The sequence below is a fragment of the Haliotis rubra genome, unplaced genomic scaffold (assembly GCF_003918875.1).
Source record: "Haliotis rubra isolate DU_JTF1 unplaced genomic scaffold, ASM391887v1 Scf846, whole genome shotgun sequence".
Taxonomy (NCBI): Eukaryota; Metazoa; Mollusca; class Gastropoda; order Lepetellida; family Haliotidae; genus Haliotis; species Haliotis rubra.
Window position 1 is genome coordinate 119910 of NW_025767575.1, and position 25099 is coordinate 145008.

At 42.1% G+C, this 25099-nt stretch overlaps 1 protein-coding gene across 1 annotated transcript in view; it reads right to left on the reverse strand.

Moving 5' to 3' along the window:
• Positions 1–668: 668 nt before the first annotated feature.
• LOC124262581 overlaps positions 669–25099 on the reverse strand; it is a 35300-nt gene continuing 10869 nt past the window's right edge. The window contains exon 2 of the mRNA XM_046697075.1: positions 669–1578. Within this exon, the coding sequence (XP_046553031.1) occupies positions 1201–1569 (369 nt within the window). The 5' untranslated portion in view covers positions 1570–1578 and the 3' untranslated portion in view covers positions 669–1200. The remainder of the gene's footprint in view (positions 1579–25099) is intronic.

The window sequence follows — 25099 nt, forward strand, 5'->3', positions numbered from 1 at the left end:
GTCTTCAGTTGAATACTAACTCCCTATGCCTGTAGTGTTTGGTATTCAGTGTATTAGTCGATGTGATATTCCACAACTGTGATTCGTCACTCAATGTGTCACTGAAGATGTGAGGTGGAGAAACACAAGACCGTCAGCTTGTCATCACGTGACTTTAATTTGCAGATAGCACAGGAAGATTGGACAGTGAATGAACCGAAATGCTACATTTTAATTACAAGATTACCGAGGTGTTCATCCTGCGTTGAGCTGGAGTAAGCGATTGCTGAGGTAACTCTTACACAGTACTATTGGTTGGGTATTGGATTGAGATGAATGTGAATCGTGTTGTCAGGTTCACTGGCTTGGTTGAAATAATCACATCGTGCTCATGGGATCAGTCACTGTATTGCTTGGTCCAGACTTGGGTTGGAGGCTCTTGTCATAAAACATGAATATTGCTCAATGTTAAACAAAACAACAACAACATACAACATATACAACAAATGAGGTATTTGTGTTTGTGGCTCCGTATGTGTAGTCTTTCACCGAGCCTTCCCGTTTCCAGTTGATTTCATGTTGCTATAAAACTGCTTGGCTGAGATATGAGTTTTAAGAATTTCTAGTTATTCCAGTCGCAAACATTACCGCACAATTTATTCTTCAATAACGTTAAGAAAACCAATTGATTAAACATAAACATTTTATTGAAAAAGGAAATGTCCAACAGAATGACATATAAAGTAAGAGATTACACCTACCATGAAACATTGTAACTTGTGTGATAATTTTCTGTATTATTTGACGAACAAAGACTTTTATATATGATCTACCCGAGGCCGAGATGCCTGAACATATCAAACCAAGTTGGTAATTAGACTGTCTTCCTGACATGCCCCTTGGATTAAACATACTCTCTATCATCGCTCACGTCTCCAATACGACATGGACATGGACGACAATCCATATATGGAAATCACTGGTCTGGCATGACAATGCTGCGCTTATAATTTTGGACTACAAGCTAGTATCCTGTATCTGAATATTGAGTTTCCTAGGTTGTGTGTTGGCGAACCTGGTGATATTCACTGATGTCATTGTGTCTTCGTGCAGGGAGATAACACACATGAGAGACTTGTGAAAGACAACAGAATGAGGTGGGTCTTTTGTTGTAAGCTTGGGCGCGTGCGGAGTTCACGCATGCGCACATCACAGAACCGTTTATTCTTCAGGGGCAACTCTCTTCTCGCCATTGAAGGTGCTCTTCCAGTCTTGCAGCCCGTTCGTGAAGAACCGCTGGTAGTTTCCAAATCTGTCTGGGAATCCAGACAACTGCCTCTTCCCTCGACCGCCATCAAACACGCTGCCCCAGTCCAGGAACTTGCCGCCATCTTGCAGGTAACGACCAAACGACAGGTCGTTGGACCCCAGCTGTCGCTTGACCATCCATTCGTACCATTTCTGGTACCGTTGGTCATTGTTTTGACCATCCCCAAACGACTGGGCATTCTTGCCCATCCCCATTCCGCTGACACAGACACACAGGGTTGCCACGGCAACGACAGTAAACGCCATCCAGGAATTCTGCATTGTCAGGATCTGTCAAAGACAGGAGAAATATTCTGAGTTATTTTGCATGAGTGAGTGAATTACAAGTCAACGTCACAAAGCCATATTTAATGTGTGCTGCATTAAACAAGTTTTGAATGATTATGCTGAAAATATGAAATATGAAAATATTTTATTGGCAAGCGTTGACAGACAGAAAACTGAATCACAATGAAATGAAATATATTAAACTTTTGATTAGTGTTTACTGTTTGGGATTGCTCTGTATATCAGCGGTCTGTACATGATAAAGTCATGACCAGATAATCGACTCAATTTGGATACCATGACATGATTCAGCCAAGTCAGCGAGTCTGCCACCTCTACACTAATGATTGTGCAAGCTCGAATTCAACCTGTTCAACTGTAAAGTTCGCAGATGATGCAGCAACTGTCGGCAAACTGAACGACACTGATTCTGAAGAACTGTATAAAGAGGACATTAATCATTTTACGACTTGGTGTGCAGAAAACCACTTACTCTTAAATGTCACAAAAACAAAGGAACTGATAATTGACTTTCGGAGTAAACCCACAGAAATGCTTCCAGTGATAATCAACAGTGAATGTGTTGAGACAGTGTCGGAGTATAAGTATCTGGGAACCTTCATTGACTCTAAGCTGAACTGGAACTCTAACACTGAAGCCCTATACAAAAAGTGTCAACAACGTCTTCATCTCATGCGTAAACTGAGATCTTTTAATGTTAAGCCATATGTGATGTCATCTTTTTATGCAGCATTTATTCAGAGTATTTAACATTTTCCTTCCAGTGTTGGTACGGGTCTCTCTCAGTTCATCTCAAATCTAAAATAGACAAAATTGTTAACACTGCAAGTAAAATCGCACGAGTCAGATTTGAATGTTTATCATCAATATATGAGCAGCAAATCGTGAATCAAGCTGTCAAAATCATAACTGACCGTACTCACTACTTAAATTCGGAATACAACCCCCATCCCTTCAGGCTGCCGCTAGAAAGTTCCAATTGTGAAAACTAAGAGAGCCCGTACATCCTGTATTCCAAGTACATGTACCATATCTCTATTAAACAAATGTGAAGATACCTAAATCAAAGAATTTATGTAAATATGTTTGGTATCTCTTTAATGTGTCAGTAGCTCTGCTGATGTAACACAAATTCCTGAAAAGGCATTAAAGTATTATTCTATTCTATTCTTTTCTATTCTATCACATGCACATCATCTCGAATTAAATGACGCCTTACTCAGTTATATAAAAATCCAGTCTCCAAGCTCGCTGCTGCTACATAACTACTGAAAATAGCATGACAAGTCTGCTAACCAGGGCGGCAACTTTCGACTTCTTATAAGGCATTTCATTGGTCGGTCAAAGTTCTGAAATGGGATGTCCTAAGATCTGCCGTGTAGCGAACACTAAGGTCTGATCTAAACGAGGTATAGATAGACAGAGCTTTTGGGCTCAAGCATATACTCTTGGCTTGCTACCTGTATATTAAAGAATTCTATTTTGCCCATCCATCAATTGATAATTTTTCTTCTCTATGGAATTGTTCAAATGAAATTACAATTCAAAATGTTGCGTTTTTTATTTATCAAGCCATGAAGATAAGAAGAATGTTTATATGAAATGTACTAAAGATTGATTAATCACGAAATAGTGGAGGCGGAGAAGTTGAGAGTGTCTCAGATTTTGCGTTGATGTTGTTCAGGTGGCGTCCAAAGTTTTCCCATTCAAGAGCATGTGAAGGACAACCACGGGTTCAAGTAAAGTATATGAAGACGTGATATCTGCATTCTTAGTTACTCATACTTGGAATGATGATATAATTCAATTTGTTCCCTTCCTTATTGAATAATTCCTGTCCCGACAAGCAATGTTGTTCGCCGGACAGATACGGAAGTGCGCGCATCTTAATTGGATGAAGCTATCAACACTATGCGCTGGTTGCACGTATGACGCACGTACCTGCGTTAGTTAATTACACATATATACGTGTTATAGATATCTTGTGTTGGATTTAGATCCAATGTTGTTGTGCTATAATCCACAGATCCACCATAACCTGTAACAACTTCCCATGTGAAATGAGCTGGCCACAACGCAGGGTTATTGGTCCTTCGTATAAATATATTTTTTAAAAAGCAGTAGAATAATACTCTATTAATATATTTCATTTTGAACAGTCTACATACGCGATGACGACGACACAGTAAGTGAGTGAGTGTATTTTTACGCCGCACTCAACAATATTCCAGCTATATGGCGGCGGTCTGTAAATAATCGAGTCTGGACCAGACAATCCAGTGATCAACAGCATGAGCATCGATCTGCGCAAATGGGAACCGATGACATGTGTCAACCAAGTCAGCGAGCCTGACCACCCGATCCCGTTAGTCGCCTCTTACTACGACACAGTGGGAACATTTGATACAAATACTGTATGTGATTAATATGTTTAAAATTGACTTTTATTTGAAATTTCCAAGTTTAAGGGGGCATTGTTGTTTCAGATGCTGGGGCAGCAAGTGATTTTCATGTCGTCGACCAACAGAAACTGCATGAAAACATTTATTCTAAGTATTTGTGGCATGTCAAAGGCTTTGATCGGGAACCATGAAATACCCAGTTATTAAGTATAATGTCGTCGTCTGCAAAAACAATATAACTTGTATAAACTGATAGTGAGACTGGCGAAGGAACTAAATTCAATAAACTTTCCATGCGAGAGACAGAACAAGCAACAATAAAAGAATTGTCTTTAAACAGGAAATCGTTAAAAAATGAATTAAAGTTTTTACTTTGGGTTTTTTGTAAACATAATTTCTGCCGAGGTTATCTGGTTCCAGCTTCATTATCGACCACTCTCTACAGCCGCACTAAAACAACAGGATCGTTTTGCTTCAGTCAATCAGTGCTAAAGTTCTTCTCCTACATCTCCAGCTGTGTTGGTCTGGGGACAGGGAAATATATCTATCAGTAAAGATATCTACTGAACAATACAAAACTGTGAGTTGGGGAATCTACCAGTCGAGCAGGATATGTTTCCTCTTTTCCTGAACACCTGGTGTCTCCACTGATTGTAGCCACTCCATCACGTAATTGCCATTTCTAGTTTGCCTGTCACGCCCAGTGTTGGCTCCCAGCTTTTATAATAAAACTATGAAACGTTTTGGCGATGTTCAATTTTCCGACGAAACAATTTCCGTTTGGGCGTAAACGGGAAATGTGAGTGATCCAATCGACAATGACACGGATAATAACATGTATCTGTGGGACTAATGAACCAATATTTTGTCCATCAAATTTGAATGTTTAAGGAAAGGTGGACCTCCTTGGACAAGGAAGTCATTAACATGGCAGAAAACTAGAATTCTGACGTTTCCCCATTGTATAGGGTAGAGGTCGGAGGACAATACAGGAGGACAATAAACTCTTGACATGGCTAACACTTTCAGTTGGTAAATGTGACTTCCGTTACTATTGTGGGAGTCATTGTACAACCATTGAATACCTTCCTTGCTGCTTGTTGTGTCTCCACCATTGGGGCGACCACCAAGTTAATGCACGTTACGAGTGAGTGAGTGAGTGAGGTTTTACGCCGCTTTTAGCAATATTCCACACCGGAAATGGGTTTCATAGCACCCATCTGGGGAATCAAAGGGCCTTCGTCGTTACGAGAGAAGGCTTTAAACATGTCAACAGATTATGTTTTATTCAGTGGAACAATGACAAAATAGAATATGTAACATTCGACATGTTACTTTATCCCGACAATGACCAGTGAGCATATTACTAACAAATCCAACATTTGAGTGCTCACTATCATTCTGTTGCACTGGGATAAATAACAGACGTCCTCATTGAAACAAAACTTTAAAAAAAGATAGATTTAGGCATATTTGATTCCAGTGAGTACACTAGTGAATTGTAACAGCCCTACTTGACATAGGCGCAGATCGAGGCCTGCTTGGCATTTCGAGAAAATTAAATCAAATGAGTATAAACTGATTGAGATCTTTTCCAAGTCTTGGCACGGCAGATGGTTGATAGCATGAGCGCCAAACACTGCCATGTGGACACGTGACACACCATAAATCGGTGTGGCCAATCAATCAACATTTTAATCTCGAATATCGACAACCATGCGGTTCTAGGAGCGTCTGTCAGTAAGAAGCAAGACATCATGCAGGGTGAGTGCTGTCTATGGACGAACATGCATTATCCAACTGAAAACCCAGACTGAGAGTATCTGTACAATGTGGTAATTGAGCCCCAGCGAGAGACCTAACACCCACGGAGTTACGACAGATGACACTGGTCAAACAATGGGCTTTCCTATGGTTCCCGTGGGTACGCAGTGGGATCGACCCGATACACGCACGTGTCTACAGTCATGCTTACACTGGATCAAACATACACTTATCGTTAGATCACGCCTTCACAGTAAATCAAATAGTATGTGTAAACACTGTATGAGTGGATCAGTAACGCACATTTATAACCGCGAACACAGGTTGTAGATTCACAGATTTCGTATGATTAGGGAAATGGTTTGGTTCCAAATGCTATGAGCAATTGTGAAATCAGAGGGTGTGTACTATTCACGAATATTCAACAAACAGGTAATGTCCGTGGCCGGATCTGCTTACACAGGAATCTGTGTAGCACAGTGGTACAGTCGACCGTCAAGACCAACAACTGGGTTCGATGCCCACCAGGGTGCATCATGCGGCATCTGCATAGTGATATGTCTCTAGTATCTGTATACACACTCACTCACTCACTCTACCGCTTCATTTGGAAATAACTTGTTCTATATTTCTGTTGTTTTTAGTTGGGTACTTCCACGTTTCTTGGTAATTCAGGTTGGAAACATTGTTGGAGCAGACGATTGCGCGGATCATTCACTCACTCACTGTTAGAGAATGCAGTGGTTGTTATCGTGGTGGTTATAATTAGTACACATGGTCAAGTGCGACAATGACGTGTACTAATTGTGATGGCCGATCTCCAGGTTTACATTCTTCCTATCATAAACAACTCTTAGCAGTATGTTCGATTATCTGCAATTCAGAAAGGTGATAATTTCAGGTGATAATTACCCGCAATTACCCTCGTGCAGTCTTTGGTCTCCTGCTGATTTAACAACACGGCCAGGGTGTGACAACAGTTGGCCACATTTGATTTATCTATTTCCAGGTTAATGTACACGAGTTGAACACTGTTGTCGATGTTATTCCGTCCCACGGTAGTAAGGTGCATTAACATCACACATTGTGTCATTCTAAGTGGCGTTTGATATCTCCCAAAAGCACTCTCAAGGGCCGTAAATGTTCGCGATCTCATTCCTGGGGAGTGAGTGAGTGAGTGAAATGGTTTTAACTCGGCATTGATCACTGTAGTAGCTGAATAATGGAGTGTCAGCTTCAAGGATGTCGCCAGTTATAGAAACTTGAACCACCTTGGTTAATAGCAAACAAGTATCCTAATTCCTCGTTATAACATGTCTGTGTGACCTAACAAGATGGTTATTCCATACTGATCTATTTGTCGTAGGCGATATAACACATATACCACAGAGTATCACACAACTATAGTAATGATCATCATGTGTTGGTCAGATCCAGCTTTCAAGTGTATACTGGAAGTTCCAGACAGTTTGGATACCAGTGATGCCGGAGCTCACTTTCCAGAGGTGTTATATAATGATAATTATATAGTTATGTATATTTCAATATTCCTGTGCTGATCCATGCGTTTACCTTATACCAGGGTATCGACTGTAGGCAACACACGCAACACATATTTAAACAAGCACATGAAGTAATGGCTGATGGGAGCCTTCGTGTGTCCTGGTAGCCCACGAAATACAACACATGTGTCTCTATGGAAGGTAATCGGTTTACGACAATGCGAAAAATGCGTTATTTCCTCGCAAAACATTTACTCTGTACCTGATCACAGGTTAGAAAAATAGGCTGGGCGATGGCGGTTTGACCCATGTGTTTATGTCAACCATTTACGTGGAGGAGATCATCCCAGATCGGTCACAACACTGTGTGGTCTTTACGCAAGACTGAATCAGCAGGCAGCGTAATGGACGTCTTAGCTTCCAGACTGTGACAGGGCTGAGTGACGGTGTCACCGACGGCGATGACGGCGCTACGTTGTTGTGGAGTCATGTATCCGCTTTGATCTCACTGGCATTGTGAGAATGTGTGTGCACGTCAGTGTCAACGTCAGTGTTTAACGGCCATGACGCTAAACTGTTTGGACACCGAAGTGTCACGTGTTAAGTGGATTACTCCCTGGAAGATGAACTAAGTCACTCGTGAAACAACATGTCCAGGAAGCGATGGTAGTTACTGATGCCGGAGTCAAGTCAGTGCTGTCAGGTTCACTTTGATCCATGATCACCGACAACGGTTTCCGACAACGTGATCGTTTTGAACGTCACCGTGTGGATGCATGGCCCCAGGGACACTTGATTGTCGTAGTAGTGAACCCCATAATCTGACATAGAGAAGATCTCAATAGGGGATGTTGGATTCGAACCCATGAGGATGCGACAGCAAAGGGATGTAATTGAGAATTTGGGAATTAGATACAGCCCCCACAACACGTGTGTCAAGGATGTCACTGTTATCGTCAGAGAGTTGGTTTAACACCATCATGACAGAGTCTTGGTTTAACACATCATCGGAAACAGCCTGGCATGGAGTTGACAGGTCTCACAGTCCCTGAACAACATTATTTTCCCTCAGCCCTCTCTGCAGTGCTAAAAGCCCTAAATAAAGCAAGTCTAGATTTCCTCGGGTTCAATCTACCTAGGGCTCCTTTTCATAAATGGGCGTTTGTTACTATATTCAGAGGTTCTAGGAGTTGACTACCGTGGTTGATATTGGGATTTGATCAGGACCCCAGTTTCTGGAACACTAATTTATTGTAAGGCAGCTGTCCATTAGACGTTACATCGGTCAGAACGTTAAATATATATTGCAGGTTCCAACACTGAACGCCAGGGTAAAGATTTCTATACATTTTGTGGAAGACATTATTTCAAGTTAACATCATCGATGACAAAATGATGTCTGATGCCATTCCCCATTTTGCATTGAACCATATGTTCCCATGTGTTTGTTCGTGAATAACTTACTTGGCTTTGCGTGTGTTTGTGACGCGTACCATCTATGGTTCAGGATACGCTCACCTTTTTGCGAACACTTGGTATCACCAGTATGTGATAGAGATTCGCTTGCCCGTGATACAGGAGGAATCGTAAAAAGGGCTCTACTTTTAACAGAGATTTCTCATGGCCTTGAATGCCTTTCGTCGTTTTTAATTAGACATAACCCAGCCGTAACGTCAATGTTGATTGTGTGCCTGGACCCTGAAATCCCCGAGTAAAGAAAATCATGAGTACAGGTAGATAATGATGACGTCACCGTTGTTTTACAATCTGAGTTTAACCTAGAAACCACCGTGAGACAGCAGTGGCCCTCACACGCATTGGAACCGAGCCCTCCTCTTCAGCAAACAACAGTTCTTGTGATGTTGGTACTCCCTGTTGCACCTCGACTCCATGGAATCAGATGGAATCAGTATTGGCGGGTGTCAGTGGGCTACTGTCTTCTGTCACATGCGTCCGTCCTGTCTTCCACAGGAAGTTGGCAGACTCCAATTTGAGGACACTACACACTGCAGTCGTTCGTCCTCGAAACATATAGAGTGGACTTTTGAAAAATGAAAGATATAACTTTATGGATAACACCTTCTTGTTTACAGCACAACCTAGTACTTCTCCCGACTGGGTTTCAGTCACTTTATAGCGGTCTAGGACACCACACCAAACGTCTCTCTGTGCAATAAACAAGAAGCTGCCATCCTTAAACTTGTATACTTCATTATTGACCAGCATCTAGAATGCCGATAAAACAATTGGACCTATTAAGGTTGAATTATGAAGTGAACTTGGAATATTTGCTACGATAATAACAGTTGATTATAAGTGTTATGTCTTCAGCAAACGTTCTGTTTATAGACGTGTCTGTTTAATCATCTTCATAATAAGAACGGCCCAAGAATTCTTCAGTCAACATGACTGCGGTAAAGTGACCAACAGACGATATGGATTATCTGTAGCTATTGCCGCGGCTGTTTGTGCAGGTTTTCAACCCTCCAGTAGGGTAGTTTATGTATTATAGAACACCCTGTAACGACTGATGATGTTGTACCGTGGTGTTGGAAGTGAAAACATGGAGGAATTGTATCAAAATGTGTCAGTGAACAATGACATACTAGAATTGAATCATGACTTGATGTGTTCTTGACAAATCTTGCCATATACTTGGGTATAATCACATTGATTATATGATTTCTTAATATAAATTTAGTTCGAAATGCCATAAAATAATCCCGAAACAATGTATGCGAATGTGCTTGACTCTGACGATATGGGTGGCTGGATCCATGGATGAGGTCTGGTCTGCCCCCTCGAGGGTTGGTGTAATACGCTCTTACAACAGACTCGTCCAACTCGCCAAAAGAGTATGTACTTGTGTGGTACGAAGACAAGCCTAATTACTGAGGTTATGAAAACACGGTATTATACAGACCCCTACACAATGGACACCATCTAACGACCTGTATCGCAAGGTCTCAAGGAACGAAGGTCCATCTGTTCATCAAATGGACAAAAGGACCACCAATCAGAGACCACCAATCGGAGACCTTGGGGACTTTAAATATCGAGTCTGACCAACTGTCAATACAATGCAGTATATTGCATACAGGCGTAATTGTGTCAACAGTGGGGAATAGTCCGTTCTTGTATGGCTGACATGTGTAGTTGATATTTCCATATTTGAAGCTTCAGTGACAGAGATGATGTCCGAAGCAATTCCCACATCATCTCCACATATCAACAAACAAACATGTTTACAAATATGTTTATCTCCTCAGTATATTTATACATGACTAATCTATTATAAGCAGGTGTATTATATTTTGATAGTTTGTAGTCAGGTGTAACTTTGAATATGTTTATCAGTTCTTGACTAATCCCCAACGGTACAGAACTTCACGTAAGGTGGTGCGACAACATTAAAAAACAAGTGCATGTCTGTGTCGTCATGAAAACCAGCCTGTGTGATGAGATCATGTCTCTGAAATTATTTTGCGTGTTTCTAGGTTAAGCTGTTGTTTCCATTTTAGAAGCTGGACTCTATGTATCTGATCACGCTGAAATGTACCTACTGACCCAGAATTGTCTTAACACACTATAAGTTCACGTCACTAGCACAGTCCTGGATCTATGTCCCATGGTGCATTGTGTGTTATGTGTATTACAGGAACACCACTGAGAGAGCGCCCCACCCATACACCCTCGTCCATCACTGCACAGCTTTATCCCCTAGTAAGTGGCCCACTAGTCAGAACTACTTGTCTCTCGGGTCCTGTTTAGTGAGCCAATTTGCCGGATATATTGTATTAGGGATCCTTCCGAGTCTGAGTGAAGACAATTTCAACATGACACGAACAGTGGTTTATATGCAGATCAAATCAGACCTTAGAACACGACTTTAAACTCAATTTATCAACAGCGAAAACCGTGTACAATGCTGATTGTTGACTTCTCTTCTTGCTGTACATATCCACGCATTTAATCAAACGTAAAAGTGACGGTTCAGATAGGGTGTAGTTGTGTTTCACTTCCATGTTTCCAGAATACAACAGTAGTTAAGTGTTTGTGTATATAACGTCCATCACCATGGCGACGCCAGTATCTAGGCTGTGACTTTCTGCCCAGTGTTCACTTCCGTCATGATCGGCAGCAGTCTAACTACATCAGCAAGTCAGTATTTGTTAGCATGAGCAATGTAATCAAAGACACAGTCAGTGGGGGCGTGATGGCTTCAAGGATTCAGTAGATACACCTTTCTTAGGGAACAAGTCTGTCGTTGCTTCATGCACCCGCGTACAGATCACACTGGCTCAATCACACAGTTAGGCCGCAATCTGTTAGTCAACCCTCACGTTTATGCATTATTCAAGTGACTCCAGGCTTTGTATTCTTCATTGCAGTGCTTTATCAGTTGAATGATTCACTTGTCTTTGCGTGTGTTATTGACACAGATGTCACCAGTAGGGCATACGCTCACCTTTTGTGCGAGCACCTGGTCGCATCACTGTTTGACAGTGAAGCATGAACGCATGCGCACGACATACTCGGAATCCTTCAATGGTCACATGACGCTGCACGTGTCAGACATGATAACCACCCGATCCACATGTGTGCGGCGTAGAGAGAGAACAGGGACACGTGGGGGACGTGGCAAGGCCACTATCTGTCGGTGACAGAACACCTCGACATTACCAGGCAGGACACTATCCGTCGGTGACAGAACACCTCGACATTACCAAGAGTGAGTGATTTTAGTTTACGCCGCACTCAACAATATTCCAGCTATATGGCGGCGGTCTGTAAGTAATCGAGTCTAGACCAGACAATCCAGTGATCAACAGCATGAACATCGATCTACGCAATTGGGAACCGATGACATGTGTCAACCAAGTCAGCGAGCCTGACCACCCGATCCCGTTAGTCGCCTCTTACGACAAGCATGGGTCCATTCTAACACCGGACCTTCACGGGTCGAGACTACTAAGGATATTGTCTGGCTGGTTGAGTCCAGAAGTACATCAATTATGACGTTGTCGTTTTGATATAGAAATAATGGATCTTCTAGTAACAATTAAAACGATGACGAGGCTCGGAATAGTAGTGGGAAACAACAACCTTGGTGAATGTACGCAAACCTGAACCTTTCATAGTGTACACCTATATACATGATACATTGTTGAAATTATTAATCAGTAGTGAGAGAGTGAGTATGGTTTAACGCCGCTTAAAGCAATATTCCAGCAACATCACGGTGGGGGACTTCATGAATGGGTTTCACACATTGTACCCATGTTAGGAATCGAATCCGGGCCTTTGGCGTGACGAGCGAACGCTTTAACCACTAGGCTACCCCACTGCCCCTATTAATTAATAACATCTTGTCTGGTGTGTTTAAGATTTGATTTACTTGAACATGCAAACATATAAAGGTAAAAATGTGACATAGGGGCCTTTCGTCCCATTGTTAACGTTTATTCTAGATCATGTGATAGGGTACCCGGATGTGGATTTTATAATACAAGCGCAAATGTTTAAGCAGCGATCTGGGTTTAAACCCTAAATTTCAGTATTTCGGCTAAATGCTTACAAATCTCACAAGGTGTTAACGAGTGAGTGAGTGAGTGAGTGAGTGAGTGAGTAAGTGATTGAGTGAATGAGTTTAGTGTTACGCTTCACCCAGCAATATTCCAGCTATTCCTTATAGAGGAGAAAAGAATTATCTATATTTATTATCAACATAGTGAAACATACCCAGTGCCATATATAGATCATATGTCCACATGTGCACATATTACATTTGCCTAGCAGCCATTGTTTCTGTATTTCGTCGTCCGCTAAGTCATTAAACAACTGAACGTGACGTCAGTCAACAGGGCCGTCACACTTGCTTTACTGCACGTATGTACATGTACACGGGCAATACCGAATTTCATACTTGTTTCGTATAAGTCGCATGACACACTTTCTCGTGTCATAATCTCTCTATATTTTAGAATATCACAAGTAAGTGATACTTTGATGTATTTGAGATATTGCACTACGTGTTCTGCACGTACGCTGCCGGTTTGTCTTCCACCTACCACGTGGGGTAGCCTAGTGGTTAAAGCGTCCGCTCGTCACGCCGAAGACCCGGGTTCGATTCCCCACATGGGTACAGTGTGTGAAGCCCATTTCTGGTGTCCCCTTCTGTGATATTGCTGGAATATTGCTTAAAGCGGCGTAAAACCATACTCACTCACTCTACCTACACGTCCTGCAGTGATGTAGTTCACCTGGGGAGTGATCCTGTACACTGAGTGCGGGTTGTACGCAGCTTACAGCAATACTTATAGCGGGGGCAGATCAACTGGGTTTATCTAAGTACCCATTTGGGAACTTGAGGAGCTAACGATTTAGCCGCCACGCTGCCCCATCGCCTGCTTATTAATGAGTGTTGGTATACACAGAATGGTGTCTGTCCATCTGTATCGCCGGCTCTACCACACAGCCGGATCAGTCTCGAGACTCAATAACCCATTACTATTGTAAAACTAAACTCATGTTCACATACGAACGAATAAATACAGCCCACAAAATCAATCATTTTGTCTTCATATATCCCAAGACAAAACTCTTTTATCTTCGATGAACATGAGGAATAATTAATCGCCTTGCGGGAATAATAAACCCATCTTTGTAATTAGCTGGGAGCGGAATGAGGGGCATAAATAACAACATGAGATCAGTGAGCTCCCTACAGCCCCATGCACCTATCTGTCAGTTATTTGTAGTCAGGAATGACGGATGGAGTGGTATCGAACTTTTTGTAGAGACAATATGGGACGTAGAGCGAGCATTCAGGCCTCTGACTCCTGTTAGTTTGCTGTACAGTGTTACACGTGTGAGTACAGTGTGGTGGACGGAGGGACACGCTGACAGTCCAGCTGCACCTGCCATCATCAGGACCACGACGACTACGACGGCGACGCCACTACGACAACAATTACAATAACAACAACAGCAACAACAACAACAACAACAACGACAACAACAAAAGCGTTCGCCGAAGACCCAGGTTCGATTCCATACATGGGTACAATGTGTGAAGCCCATTTCTGGTGTCCCCCGCCGTGATGTAGCTGGAATATTGCTAAAAGCGATATATTGAAAAGCCACACTCACACAGTCACTCACTCAGTCACTCACTCACTCTACTACTGCTGCTATTACAACTACTGCCACATCACTACCAGTATGACTGTTTCGGCAACCAGTAATAATGAACCCTACGTTACAATAGAGGATGGTTCAAAAGGCAACCATATGTCTGATCCGTCTTATCTGTATGACAACATTGCTCCATCCATCCGCCCTGATTTAGTCTTCCGGCGACAGCGAGGAGACAAGCCGGAGGAAGACGTCTCCTGGGACCACGTGACTAGACCAGATGTCTTAAATAGACGGCCGTCTGGACCCGACTGTAGAGTGCCACAGCTGCTCTGTGCGTGACTTCAGACGATGTCGTACATCCCCAGCGACGCCGTGGAGACGTCAGTCGTCATTACTTCTGTGTATGCCTTAAACTTCACCAAGTATTTCAAACTGTGACATAAAGTAAACTACTCTAGCTTTATGCTGAATCCGTTGCGAGGCAAAATATACTGTCCGGTCAAAAATAGTTTATCCCGAGAGAAATGTTGCGAAAGGGGAGTGAGTTTAGTTTGACGCAGCGTCAGCAACCTTTCCGTGCTGCCATGACGGAAGACACAAGAAATGGGCTTCACACATTATGTCAGTGTGTGGAATCGACATATTGTACCCATGTGGGGAATCGAACCCTGGTTGCTGCTTTGACTACGAGGCAACCCTACCAATCCTGCAAGTTAAAGATGAGGGGCATGGTGGTGTGTGACGTCACTTCCGTATTTATGTCAGCCGGTGATGTCAGGATGGCTAACCTAGTAGTTTATGAACCAGGTTACAGCACTACGTTTTCAATCACCCCACGAAGGTGTGTGTGTGTGTGTGTGTGCGTGTGTGCGTGCGTGTGTGCGTGCGTGCGTGCGTGTGTGTGCGTGTGCGTGTGTGCGTGCGTGTGTGCGTGCGTGCGTGCGTGCGTGTGTGTGCGTGTGCGTGTGCGTGCGCGCGTGTGTGTGTGTGTGTGTGTCCCAGTGCAGTGTGACGCTCGGTGATTTGGTTAATGCCATGTCACTGTATGGTGGAACGATGTTCTTTATGTTATTCATTGGATTTTCTGGTCGATTATTACAGAGGACTGACATACAGCTTCAGTATCTATATGCAGTATCAACTAAACAACAGACGCATCATTTCGCGATTCGGCTATCACTTACGTGATATACCTAAAACCATGCGGCGTGAAACACGATTCACTCATTTGATCCGATTCCACCGCGTCTCCGTTCTGTTGTTAAACCATTGGTAATTGATGTCACATCGGTGAACAGTAATCCACCTCTCAAACTCACTCTGGAAATTGTTAAACTACATTGTCCCGCGGCTGGTGAGAGAGGAACTCAACCTTAATGTTCATTGGCTATAACAGTACTACAGTGAGCTCCCCCTTGTGGCGGATTCTACTTTGAAGCCGCTCGAGAAGTGGATAGTGTGATAAATAGCACTATCGGCCTTATAGTATACATCGATTTTAGCTGAAGTTTAACTGAATTCAGTGATGCGAAGTCCTCATCACAGATGTTACATCACAGTGTCTCTCCGCGTGATATAGTCCATTAGCCGAAGCACAGTGTAATGTTCCGCGTGCGCAGCATCGCGAATAAGCAAAAGCTTCACGCCAGTTCTCTCCATTTCACATGAGGAATTAACGATAATTCCCTTCCAAAAGCTGAAAGGTCATATGCCTTGTATAACTGCCCCATTTATGGTTACTGTACATAGATATTAGAACTCCAGGTTTGATTTTCTTTTGGATTTTTTAATACTACTTTACATGAATTCAATGACTTTTACCATTCCCAGAAAACCTTAAGGACAAATTCAGTCGAACTCACTAATACCAAAGCACCAGACGCCATAAACATTGTTGTCATGAGACGTTGTCAGTTTCACCCGATCGCTCAGATTCACTTGCTCAGTTCCGCCTTTACACTGAATGCATGCATGCTGCCGTTTTTGAACGTTTTTCTACATTTTGTGATTTTAAAGGCATTTCGTTACCCGAAACTCACGTGATAAAGACAAGCTGTTGTCATGGGAACACAATCATTTCAGTCTCGGAGAAAAGACATTGATACTGGTGGTGTTTCCTGTGGTGGGTCAAGGAGAGTGTCTTCCTGTTCCACAGCTATAGGCCGAAGTACAATGCAAAAGATATTGAAGTCAGTTTTTATATATTATTATAAGAGCGGATGCTTTAAACATTTCTTCAGTTATATCCTGGTGTGTCAGCTTGATGTGGGAGTATTTCAGTAATATACTGGTGTGTCAGCTTGATGTGGCAGTATTTCAGTTATATCCTGGTGTGTCAGCTTGAGTTTGGAGTATTTCAGTTATATCCTGGTGTGTCAGCGTGATGTGGGAGTATTTCAGTTATATACATGGTGTGTCAGCTTGATGTGGGAGTATTTCAGTTATATCCTGGTGTGTCAGCTTGATGTGGGAGTATTTCAGTTATATCCTGGTGTGTCAGCTTGATGTGGGAGTATTTCAGTTATATATACTGGTGTGTCAGCTTGATGTGGGAGTATTTCAGTTATACCTGGTGTGTCAGCTTGATGTAGGAGTATTTCAGTTATATCCTGGTGTGTCAGCTTGATGTGGGAGTATTTCAGTTATATATACTGGTGTGTCAGCTTGATGTGGGAGTATTTCAGTTATATCCTGGTGTGTCAGCTTGATGTGGGAGTATTTCAGTTATATATACTGGTGTGTCAGCTTGATGTAGGAGTATTTCAGTTATATCCTGGTGTGTCAGCTTGATGTCAGTATTTCAGTTATATCCTGGTGTGTCAGCATGATGTGGGAGTATTTCAGTTATATCCTGGTGTGTCAGCTTGATGTGGGAGTATTTCAGTTATATCCTGGTGTGTCAGCTTGATGTGGGAGTATTTCAGTTATATCCTGGTGTGTCAGCTTGATGTGGGAGTATTTCAGTTATATCCTGGTGTGTCAGCTTGATGTGGGAGTATTTCAGTTATATCCTGGTGTGTCAGCTTGATGTGGGAGTATTTCAGTTATATCCTGGTGTGTCAGCTTGATGTGGGAGTATTTCAGTTATATTCTGGTGTGTCAGCGTGATGTGGGAGTATTTCAGTTATATCTTGATGTGGCAACTCTGGTAGGTTTCCACTCTGAGGGAACCCACCAGCACAGCTTTGCTGATTACACCTGGAACATAGCCAGAGCGAAGAACAGGCTTCTGGATTCTTTGAAATCTGTGATGGAATGGCGAGAGGATGAGAGCATGAGCTGCCTCCTACATCATCCCAGCTGGGGCTTACGTCATCAGTGGAAGGTGACGTATAATCCGTCGCTGCAGGAGCCCGATACTTATTCATGCCAGTGAGATAAATGCATATATTTGTTAAATATATAATTAAAATGTATTCCCCATTAAATACGTGCATGCATTCGCTTGGAATTGAATGTTTCCACAGTTTTGACAATGCTCACAGCATTTATTTAATCATCATTGAATAAATGTTAGATTTGCATGTTCACCACTGCGCTATCCAAACAACATTCGTTTAAGTGTTCTATTAAATCCTTCAGCGCTAAAAACGTTTTCGCAATTTTGTGTATTTATCTAGTTTCTGAACAACGAGATTGCGAGAAGGCAAAATTGTGAGAATGTCGATTACAGTTCTCCATAAAAATAGTATCCACATAATTGATCCACTTACACAATGTTGATGACTGGCAGGTGATTGTTGTAATTTCTCTAAAAAACTAAAAGTTAGGTTATTTTGCTATTAGATCGTCGTTAAGGAACTAATGGCTAAATATTGACTTCCGGTTCTACACAGATAAGACATAAATAGAGCATCGTAAATCCACTGCCTGTATTTCAAAATACGAATTTTATTCAAACACACCCTAATCACAGCAAACCTTCAGAGGAAAACATTCTACTCAGAAATTCACCGGAAGTGATTGAAAACGTTATTCAAAACATTCCCACGCATCTAAAACCTGAATATTTCCCAAATAATTATTTCTGAACAACATCACTGGTCAAACATAATATAGGTGCCGCACAGATTGTCCACAAATACACAATATAGGTGCCGCACAGATTGTCCACAAATACACAATAAAGGTGCCGCACAGATTGTCCACAAATACACAATAAAGGTGCCTCACAGATTGTCCACAAATACACAATAAAGGTGCCGCACAGATTGTCCACAAATACACAATAAAGGTGCCGCACAGATTGTCCACAAATACACAATAAAGGTGCCGCACAGATTGTCCACAAATACACAATAAAGGTGCCGCACAGATTGTCCACAAATACACAATAAAGGTGCCGCACAGATTGTCCACAAATACACAATAAAGGTGCCGCACAGATTGTCCACAAATACACAATAAAGGTGCCTCACAGATTGTCCACAAATACACAATAAAGGTGCCTCACAGATTGTCCACAAATACACAATAAAGGTGCCTCACAGATTGTCCACAAATACACAATAAAGGTGCCGCACAGATTGTCCACAAATACACAATATAGGTGCCGCACAGATTGTCCACAAATACACAATAAAGGTGCCGCACAGATTGTCCACAAATACACAATAAAGGTGCCGCACAGATTGTCCACAAATACACAATATAGGTGCCGCACAGATTGTCCACAAATACACAATAAAGGTGCCGCACAGATTGTCCACAAATACACAATAAAGGTGCCGCACAGATTGTCCACAAATACACAATAAAGGTGCCGCACAGATTGTCCACAAATACACAATAAAGGTGCCGCACAGATTGTCCACAAATACACAATAAAGGTGCCGCACAGATTGTCCACAAATACACAATATGGGTGCCGCACAGATTGTCCACAAATACACAATATAGGTGCCGCACAGATTGTCCACAAATACACAATATAGGTGCCGCACAGATTGTCCACAAATACACAATATAGGTGCCGCACAGATTGTCCACAAATACACAATAAAGGTGCCGCACAGATTGTCCACAAATACACAATAAAGGTGCCGCACAGATTGTCCACAAATACACAATAGAAATGAGAAGACCAGAGTAGCCCAGCAATCCTGCACTTTCCAACACAATCCAGGCGATCCACTGCGAAACATCCATCTCCAACACAATCCAGACAATCCCGAAATATTCTTTGAAACCTTAGACAGTCAATAGATGTTATAAACTGGATGTTACCCCTGAGACAGATGGTTTTGGGTGAATGAGTGAGTTTGACTAGTATTTCAATCCTATTTCTGCTTGATGTGAGAGAAAGCTCCCAAGGCAGGTATGGTGCAAACAAACATCAGCTACATATCTTGACATACCGGGATTCGAACCAACCACATTGCATTGTAATGCACACCGAAAACGACCAGTTCTGCACGGCGCCGCCCACTTGCTGTATGGAATTAACGATTATTCAGTGCCATTTACCATCTTTAAAAGCTGTACATCTATTTCAACTTGTTACTTGTTAATATTAAACACACTCATAGTGAGACAGACTCTTTAATCCAAGAATGTTTGTTAAACGCGTTGATTTGAATAGGGTCTGTTCTTTGCCTGTAGTGAGTGAGTGAGTCATGTTTTACGTCGCTTTGAACTATATTCCAGCAATATCATGGTGGGTTACACCTGAAATCGGCTTCACACATTGTACCCAGCCTGAAGGGATGACGAAGGGACGCCATTAAACCAGTCTAACACCAAGTCCAGCCACACAGTAGTTTTCTCCAACAGACGGAACCATATTGGTGTAAGAGTTATGTGTTTTAGTCTGTTACAGAACGACTTGTTGACATCTGATGATGTGAGTATAATGACCAAAGTAGCCACATCGAGAGAAGTTGGAGCACTAACCCCTGGAGACCTGCACCTGTGAGGGATACTGTCCCCCACAGAGTATTCAGGTGCAAGTCCCCTCCCACTCCTCACTCCCCCCCCTAACATCGGAGCAAGGGTCGGCTGTCATCACGTGGGACATGGTTGATGAAGTGATGCTCCTCTGTCAATAGCTGGCGTGTGTTATATAGGTTATTGGAACAGCTGGGGTGTTGATGCTAACATCGCCAACAAGCCATTACATAATAGTTTTGTATGATTTACAGACAGTTTCTGATAAGTATGTTTGAGTTGTTTTGAGAGTTTTCTCATGACTATGGATTTTGTTACTAATGTATATTTGCTAAACTACTCTTCGTTAATTATCAATCATGACGTCATGTATACACAATGCCATATAGAAAGTGGTCAGATGTAACACATGTTATATTTGGGATGACACTTCTCAACAAAGTGCAAATTCTAGTACTTTTGTTGGGTTGAGTCCTATCCGGGATTCGAACCCACACACTCAGTCAGGCATACCGGAAAGGACTCAACATAACAAGACATCCAGAATCTGTACTGGAGAAAGTATAGTCCCAAATATAACACTTGTTCAATAATGACGTCCTAAAATTATTTTTAGAAAAACCCACTTTATGTTTTACACTTATACAAAAGTTCGATATGCTGACAACCATGAGGACGCCAGTATTTTGTATTGAGTGAGCATGGGTGTCCTGAAATATCAGCTGTCTTCCAGGTACAAAAGTTCGATATGCTGACAACCAGGAGGACGCCAGTATTTTGTATTGGGTGAGCATGGGTGTCCTGAAATATCAGCTGTCTTCCAGGTACAAAAGTTCGATATGCTGACAACCAGGAGGACGCCAGTATTTTGTATTGAGTGAGCATGGGTGTCCTGAAATATCAGCTGTCTTCCAGGTACAAAAGTTCGATATGCTGACAACCAGGAGGACGCCAGTATTTTGTATTGGGTGAGCATGGGTGTCCTGAAATATCAGCTGTCTTCCAGGTACAAAAGTTCGATATGCTGACAACCAGGAGGACGCCAGTATTTTGTATTGGGTGAGCATGGGTGTCCTGAAATATCAGCTGTCTTCCAGGTACAAAAGTTCGATATGCTGACAACCAGGAGGACGCCAGTATTTTGTATTGGGTGAGCATGGGTGTCCTGAAATATCAGCTGTCTTCCAGGTACAAAAGTTCGATATGCTGACAACCAGGAGGACGGCAGTATTTTGTATTGGGTGAGCATGGGTGTCCTGAAATATCAGCTGTCTTCCAGGTACAAAGTTCGATATGCTGACAACCAGGAGGACGCCAGTATTTTGTATTGGGTGAGCATGGGTGTCCTGAAATATCAGCTGTCTTCCAGGTACAAAAGTTCGATATGCTGACAACCAGGAGGACGGCAGTATTTTTGTATTGGGTGAGCATGGGTGTCCTGAAATATCAGCTGTCTTCCAGGTACAAAGTTCGATATGCTGACAACCAGGAGGACGCCAGTATTTTGTATTGGGTGAGCATGGGTGTCCTGAAATATCAGCTGTCTTCCAGGTACAAAAGTTCGATATGCTGACAACCAGGAGGACGCCAGTATTTTGTATTGGGTGAGCATGGGTGTCCTGAAATATCAGCTGTCTTCCAGGTACAAAAGTTCGATATGCTGACAACCAGGAGGACGCCAGTATTTTGTATTGGGTGAGCATGGGTGTCCTGAAATATCAGCTGTCTCCCAGGTACGCAACGAAGGGAGCTTCCAGAATTGGCGCTGCGAGGAAACGAACCTGCGTCGTGACCACCGACCACGTTACCCATGGAGCCAGACCACGGTCCCCTTACTTCACATGCCTCTGGATGTAACTTTGTAAATGCTGATTTAATGACACTTTCAAACTGAGGATCTCCTTCAGGAGATGTACATTCAATATCTTAATAACGGACGAAGCAACTCCTTAACTAAGGTCCGCTTTGTTTTCAGATTACTGGATTACAAAATTCAAAAACAAAACATCATAAAACGAGGTTAAGCTCCGGTACTGTATATTCTAATCTGAATTAACTGTCCCTCTGTTTCCCCGGAGTCGGGGAGTAATGCAACGCCGGACTGCGAGGAGTCGCTGCAACTCAAATTAATCTTCCAGTTTATGCCCGATCAGGATACACATGCCACGTGCCACGGTGTGTTGAGACGAGAACTAGAATTACATGTCTAACATATCCTGAACGGTTGAGGGATCCCGCTCTAATGGATTACCAGCCAGTGTGCTTCTGGCGACGCTCCAGGCTTCTTAATAAACAACACAACCTTCAATGCATTCGGCCACGGTGGCAGATTATACAGATCTGGTGACGTATTACAAATTGAGGGGGTACATGAATATGCATTGAAACAGATGATTTGAGGTAGGTCGTTTACACAAAGGTCTTGGCATGACGGCTCCTTGTCTTGGGTGTATTACGGTAGGGCACGTACGGGTGAGTGAGTGAGTTGGGTTTGACGCCTCTGTGTCCGCTTGATATGGAGTGAGTGAGTGAGTGAGTATGGTTTAACGCCGCTTTTAGCAATATTCCAGCAATATCATGTCGGGGGACAACAGAAATGGGCTTCACACATTGAACCCATGTGGGGAATCGAATCCGGGTCTTCAGTGTGAGTATAGCCGTACCATGGTAGACTGTGAGTATAGCCGTACCATGATAGACTGTGAGTATAGCCGTACCATGGTAGACTGTGAGTATAGCTACACCATGGTAGACTGTGAGTATAGCCGTACCATGATAGACTATGAGTATAGCCGTACCATGGTAGACTGTGAGTATAGCCGTACCATGGTAGACTGTGAGTATAGCTACACCATGGTAGACTGTGAGTATAGCCGTACCATGGTAGACTGTGAGTATAGCTACACCATGGTAGACTGTGAGTATAGCTACACCATGGTAGACTGTGAGTATAGCTACACCATGGTAGACTGTGAGTATAGCCGTACCATGATAGACTGTGAGTATAGCTACACCATGGTAGACTGTGAGTATAGCTACACCATGGTAGACTGTGAGTATAGCCGTACCATGATAGACTGTGAGTATAGCTACACCAGCGTAGACTGTGAGTATAGCTACACCATGGTAGACTGTGAGTATAGCCGTACCATGATAGACTGTGAGTATAGCTACACCATGGTAGACTGTGAGTATAGCTACACCATGGTAGACTGTGAATATAGCTACATCATGGTAGACTGTTAATATAGCTACACCATGGTCGACTGTGAGTATAGCTACACCATGGTCGACTGTGAATATAGCTACATCATGGTAGACTGTGAATATAGCTACACCATGGTCGACTGTGAGTATAGCTACACCATGGTAGACTGTGAGTATAGCTACACCATGGTAGACTGTGAGTATAGCCGTACCATGGTAGACTGTGAGTATAGCTACACCATGGTAGACTGTGAGTATAGCTACACCATGGTAGACTGTGAGTATAGCCGTACCATGATAGACTGTGAGTATAGCTACACCATGGTAGACTGTGAGTATAGCCGTACCATGATAGACTGTGAGTATAGCTACACCATGGTCGACTGTGAATATAGCTACATCATGGTAGACTGTGAATATAGCTACACCATGGTGGACGGTGATTATAGCCGTACCATGATAGACTGTGAGTATAGCTACACCATGATAGACGGTGAGTATAGCTACACCATGGTAGACTGTGAGTATAGCTACACCATGGTAGACTGTGAGTATAGCCGTACCATGATAGACTGTGAGTATAGCTACACCATGGTAGACTGTGAGTATAGCCGTACCATGATAGACTGTGAGTATAGCTACACCATGGTCGACTGTGAATATAGCTACATCATGGTAGACTGTGAATATAGCTACACCATGGTAGACTGTGAGTATAGCTACACCATGGTAGACTGTGAGTATAGCTACACCATGGTTGACGGTGAGTATAGCCGTACCATGATAGACTGTGAGTATAGCCGTACCATGATAGACGGATAGGAATGATTGGTTATGTCGGATTCAAGTGGGATTTAAAGTCTTTATAAGGCAGCTATAGACTAACGCTTAGTCTCTGAATATATATATATATATAAGCTTGATTATAACAAGTAAACCCTTTATATTGGTAATAATAAGTAAACCCTTTATATTGATCATAACAAGTAAACCCTTTATATTGATAATAACAAGTACACCCTTTATATTGATAATAACAAGTAGACCCTTTATATTAATAATAATAAGTAAACCCTTTATATTAATAATAATAATAAGTAAACCCTTTATATTGATGATAACAAGTAAACCCTTTATATTGATAATAACAAGTAAACCCTTTATATTGATAATAACAAGTAAACCCTTTATATTAGTAATAACAAGTAAACCCTTTATATTGACAATAACAAGTAAACCCTTTATATTGACAATAACAAGTAAACCCTTTATATTGATATTGATAATAACAAGTAAACCCTTTATATTGATAATAACAAGTAAACCCTTTATATTGATAATAACAAGTAAACCCTTTATATTGGTAATAACAAGTAAACTCTTTATATTGGTTATAATAAGTAAACCCTTTATATTGATAATAACAAGTAAACCCTTTATATTGATAATGAGAAGTAAACCCTTTATATTGGTTATAATAAATAAACCCTTTATATTGATAATAACAAGTAAACCCTTTATATTGATAATAACAAGTCAACCCTTTATATTGGTTATAATAAGTAAACCCTTTATATTGATAATAACAAGTAAACCCTTTAT